The sequence below is a fragment of the Dromiciops gliroides genome, chromosome 4, assembly GCF_019393635.1.
Source record: "Dromiciops gliroides isolate mDroGli1 chromosome 4, mDroGli1.pri, whole genome shotgun sequence".
Classification (NCBI taxonomy): Eukaryota; Metazoa; Chordata; class Mammalia; order Microbiotheria; family Microbiotheriidae; genus Dromiciops; species Dromiciops gliroides.
Window position 1 is genome coordinate 241596917 of NC_057864.1, and position 4734 is coordinate 241601650.

At 35.0% G+C, this 4734-nt stretch overlaps 1 protein-coding gene across 1 annotated transcript; it reads left to right on the forward strand.

The window, feature by feature from the left end:
• Positions 1–556: 556 nt before the first annotated feature.
• LOC122754956 (mitochondrial amidoxime reducing component 2-like) lies at positions 557–2201 on the forward strand. The gene is given in 3 exon segments (XM_044003381.1): positions 557–586; positions 1643–2149; positions 2151–2201. Coding segments are annotated over 3 exon segments (588 nt in total).
• The last annotated feature ends 2533 nt before the right edge of the window (positions 2202–4734 follow it).

The following is a 4734-nucleotide window of genomic DNA, read 5'->3' on the forward strand; positions in this document are numbered from 1 at the left end:
GGCAAAAGCAAAAATAGATATAATTAAGAGATAAAAAAGGAAACTGTATCTTGCTGAAGGGTACTATAGACAATGAAGTCATATCAATATTAAACATATATGCACCAAATGGTATAGTATCTAAATTTTTGAAGAAGTTGAATGAGTTACAGAAGGAAATAGATAGTAAAACTAGATTAGTAAAGGACCTCAACTTTCACCTCTCAGAAGTAGATAAAGCTAACCAAAAAATAAACAAGAGGGGGGAGCTAGGTGTCGCAGTGGATAAAGCACTGGCCCTGGATTCAGGAGGACCTGAGTTCAAATCTGCCCTGAGACACTTGACACTTACTAGCTGTGTGACCCTGGGCAAGTCATTTAACCCTCATTGCCTTACAAAAAAAAAGATTAAAAAAAAAATAAACAAGAAAGAAGTTAAGGAGGTGAATAAAATTCTGGGAAAGTTAGATATGATAGATGATTGTAATGGAATATTATTGAGCTATAAGAAATAACAAGCAAGGTGATTTCAGAAAAAAAAAAACCTGGAAACACTTAAATGAACTAATGAACCAGGATGAGCAGTGAACAGAATGAGGAGAATGTTGTACACAGGAACAGCAATATTGTTTGATGAAGAACTGTGTATGACTTAGCTATTCTTCATAATGCAATGATCCACCATTATTCTAAAGGAATATGATGAAGCATACTATCCATCTCCAGAGAAAGAACTGATATCATTTGAATACAGACTGAAGCATGCTATTTTTCATTTTCTTTCATTTTTTCTTTTATTTGAGTCTTCTTGTACAAAATAACTAATATGGAAATGTGATACATCATTCTATATGTATAACTTATAACAGATTGCTTACCATATCGAGTAGGAGAGAGGGAGTGATAGAATTTGGAAGTCAAAACTTTAAATAAAAATGTTTTAGAAATAAAGACTAAAAAGGGTTTTTTTTTTAATAAAGAGGATTAGAATAGACCAGATGATCTCTGAGATCCCTTCTCTACCTGAGGTATCGAGATCTCCTTCCTATGTATCACCAGTCCAGTGCCAAGGCATGAATTGATATAAATTCCACCCTATTCCATGACTGGAAAGCAACTAAAAGGACATAACCCACAACCTAATTGATTAGTAGCATCACTGTGAAACACAAAGAACAAGACACTGTTTTATTTCCATGGAAACCAGTTATTTGGAGGAACAGGAAGTGTGGGGCTGCTGGCAGAGTTTTGTGTAGTAATAATAATAACTGACATTTATATGGCACCTTAAATTTGGCAAAGTGTTTCACATGTTTAGGGAGATTTCCATCTGTTGCTGTTTTAATAAGAAAATTGAAATACCAGTGAAAACAGCAGGTGCCATCCATATATGTGTGTGTTTTATCTGATTCTCACAATTTTGGTGTGTAATAAAGGAATTATAATTGTCATCATTATTATCCCCCATATACACTGACTTAGAGAGCTTAAGTAACTTACCCATAGTCACAGAGTTAATAAAGGTCAGTAGTCATGATTCTAAAGTCAGCCCTCTATTCACTATACCATGGTGCCTTTCATTATCAGTTATTATTATTTGAATGTCTTTCAATACTTGAAGGATTCTTAATTTTGTGAATGCAGATACTCCTCCACAAAATAGCTCCATGCCTTAGAAAATTTTTATAAATTGATTAAAGGAGCTGAGTGGATCACCAGCTTCTTAAAAACAGAAACATTTCAACTGGTTCAGTTTGAGATGCAAATGATGGGAAGAAAGTTAAAAGCAATTTTCCATCCCTTTGTTCAGAATTACCAGGTGGCTCATCCAGGTTGTTGTCCCCTCATGATGCTCTCAGAAGATTCCCTGTTGGATCTTTATATCAGGCTTGAGAAGAAAATAAAAATGGAACAATTTAGGCCAAATATTATGTTGACTAGTTTCAGCGCTTCTGAGGAAGCTACCTGGGATGAAATCTTCATTGGGAGTATGGAAATAAACAAGATTTTGTCTTGCTCCAGATGTATCATGTTAACAGTGGACCCAGACACTGGGATTATCACCAGGAAAGAGCCCCTAGAAACATTGAAAAGCTACTACCTCTGTGATCCATTAGAGCAGCATATATACAGGTCATCCCCACTCTTTGGGATGTATTTTTCAGTAGAAAAAAATTGTAAGGCTAAAAGTTGGTGACCCTGTGTACCTGATAACTCAGTAGTGGAAGCCCTGGGGCTGACAAGTACCACATTGTTGTTATTTTTACAATATTGGAAAGGTGTTGGCCAGGCTCACACAGTGACATCTCTGCAGATCCCATAACATAAAACCTTTTAGTAGATTTGTCTTAGAAAAAGTTGATACTATTTCTATTGACACTTATGTTCTGTATGTTAATGGGGGAATGGGGTAGGAGAAGAAGGAATAATAATAATAATAATAGGCTAAACTTTCTGTGGTAGCAAGGAATTAGAAACAAAGTAGATGCCCATTATTGGGGAATAGCTAAACAAATTTGGGTACATGAACATAAAGGACTATTAATGTACTGTAAAAAATGATGAATGTGATGGATACAGAGAAGAAAGGAAAGATATACATGAACTGATGCAGAGTGAAATAAACAGAAGAAAGAAAACAACACCCACAATGACTACTATGATGCAAATGAAATTAAACAGAATTAATGTAACTAAATTATAGAGAAAGAATAACCACAAAAGAATCAAAAGTGAAAGTTGAAAGTTTACAAACAACAATCATGGCCCAAAGAACAGAAATGAGAAGACATCCCTACCTCACTCCTTTACAAAGGTGGGATGTTCACAGGTGTGGTATGTTGCACATATTTTCAGATTTTTTTTTATGTATTGATTAGTTTTGCTGATTTTTTTCTCCTTTTTCTTTTTTTCCCTTTAAAAATGGTATTTGTAATATGGGAGGGTTCTTTTTGATGACAGAGGAAGAACATTGGAACAAATTCTAATGATGTTAAAAAGTCAAAAGATCAATAACTTTCTTTTAAAAATAATAAGCTAATTTGAAATTATATCTTTTAAATCCCAAACTTTGGTAGTATTGAAGAAAAGTAACAGAAAGAACTGAGGAAAAATCAGTAAGCCTTTTAAAGTGTAATGTTTCTGACATTTCCTATTTGAAAATAAATTGGAAGACTCGGGCACTTGCTTCTTTCACATCTTCCCCCTGTTTTTACACCACTAGTAGACTCTGTTTCACAAACCAATTGTTACTCCTTTTTACTGCCATCAGAAAATAGTATTGTACTTGATCTGTGAGACATTATTTTGAAACTTTTTGGGACAGGAATATTTCTAATAAGAATGGAGGACAGGAGAGTGGCATTTCAATTGGAATGGAATGTTTAAGGCAGGGATTGGCCTAAGGGGAGTATGAATGTTTTTAGAGATAGTAAAAATTAGCTTAAACTAATGGAAATGTCCTATTTTAGCAGCATGATTAAGAAAAAAATCTCCCTGAATCAGTCTGCCAATGAGATAATCTACTTCTGTTTCTATGGTATTTTTATTGTAATAAATATAAATTCAAATGAAGCTTTCTTATGTTTTGAAAAAAAAAAACTGATGAGAGGGGAAAAAAGGATCCTTTGCCCTTGCCCTGTGCCCAAGCCTCTGGTGAGAGTGGGATTCTCCAAACTTAGCTAGGTTGGTTTTCCAGCATTTGGGGGAGAGGCTCAGGGTGGCCACATTGTATTTCCCTCTCAGCTGTGTGTCTAACTTTCTGGACTTCCATACCATGCTTCTCCAATAACCCAATTTCCAACTTCTTTTTGTATGTTTTCTTTCCTTATTAGATTGTAAGCTTCTTGAGGACAGGAAATGTGTTCCTTTTTGCTTGTATTCATATTCCCAGTCCTTAACAGAGTACCTGGAACATAGTAAATGCTCACTAGATTTTTAAAAAGTCTAATATTCTACCACATACACCTTAGATTAGCAAAGATGACAACAAAAGGAAAAAAGACAAATGTTGGAAAGGCTGTGGAAAGATAGATACACTAATTGCTGTTATAACATTTAATCACTTTCTTCTTTACTCTCTATTCTAGCTTCCAATCTCATCATCCACTCAAATTGCTCTCTCTGAAGTTACCAATAATCTATTAACATAAAATCTAATGGCCTTTTTTCAGTCTTCATCCTTTTTGACCTCTCTGTAGCCTTTGACACTGTCAGTAACTTTGATTCTTTTCTCCTTGATATTCCCTTTTCTCTAGGTTTTAGTGACACTGTGTCTCTTGATTCTCCTACTATAAAAATAAATGTTCCTTCTCAGTATTCTTTGCTGGATCTTCATCAAGTTCATATCCATTATCTGGGGTGTCCCATGAGACTTTCCTGGGCCCTCTTCTCCCTCTCTACTATTTCACTTGGCAATCTCATCAGCCCCTCTGAATTCAATTTTCAATTCTCTGCATATGATTCTAAAATCTATCTGTCCATTTCTAATTTTTCTCTTGATATTCAGTTTTGCATCTCCAACTGCCTATTAAACATCTCAAACTGGATGCCCTGTAGATATCTTAAAGTTGACATGTCCAAAATCAAACTCATTACTTTTCTCCCTAGATATTCCCCTCTTTCAAGCTTCTCTACTACTGTTGAGAGTACAACCATCCTCTCAGTCACCTAGACTCACCATCTAGATGTCATTCTTAACTCCAATGTCTCTTTCTCACTCTCTCCCATATGCAATTAGTTGCTAATTCTTGATGT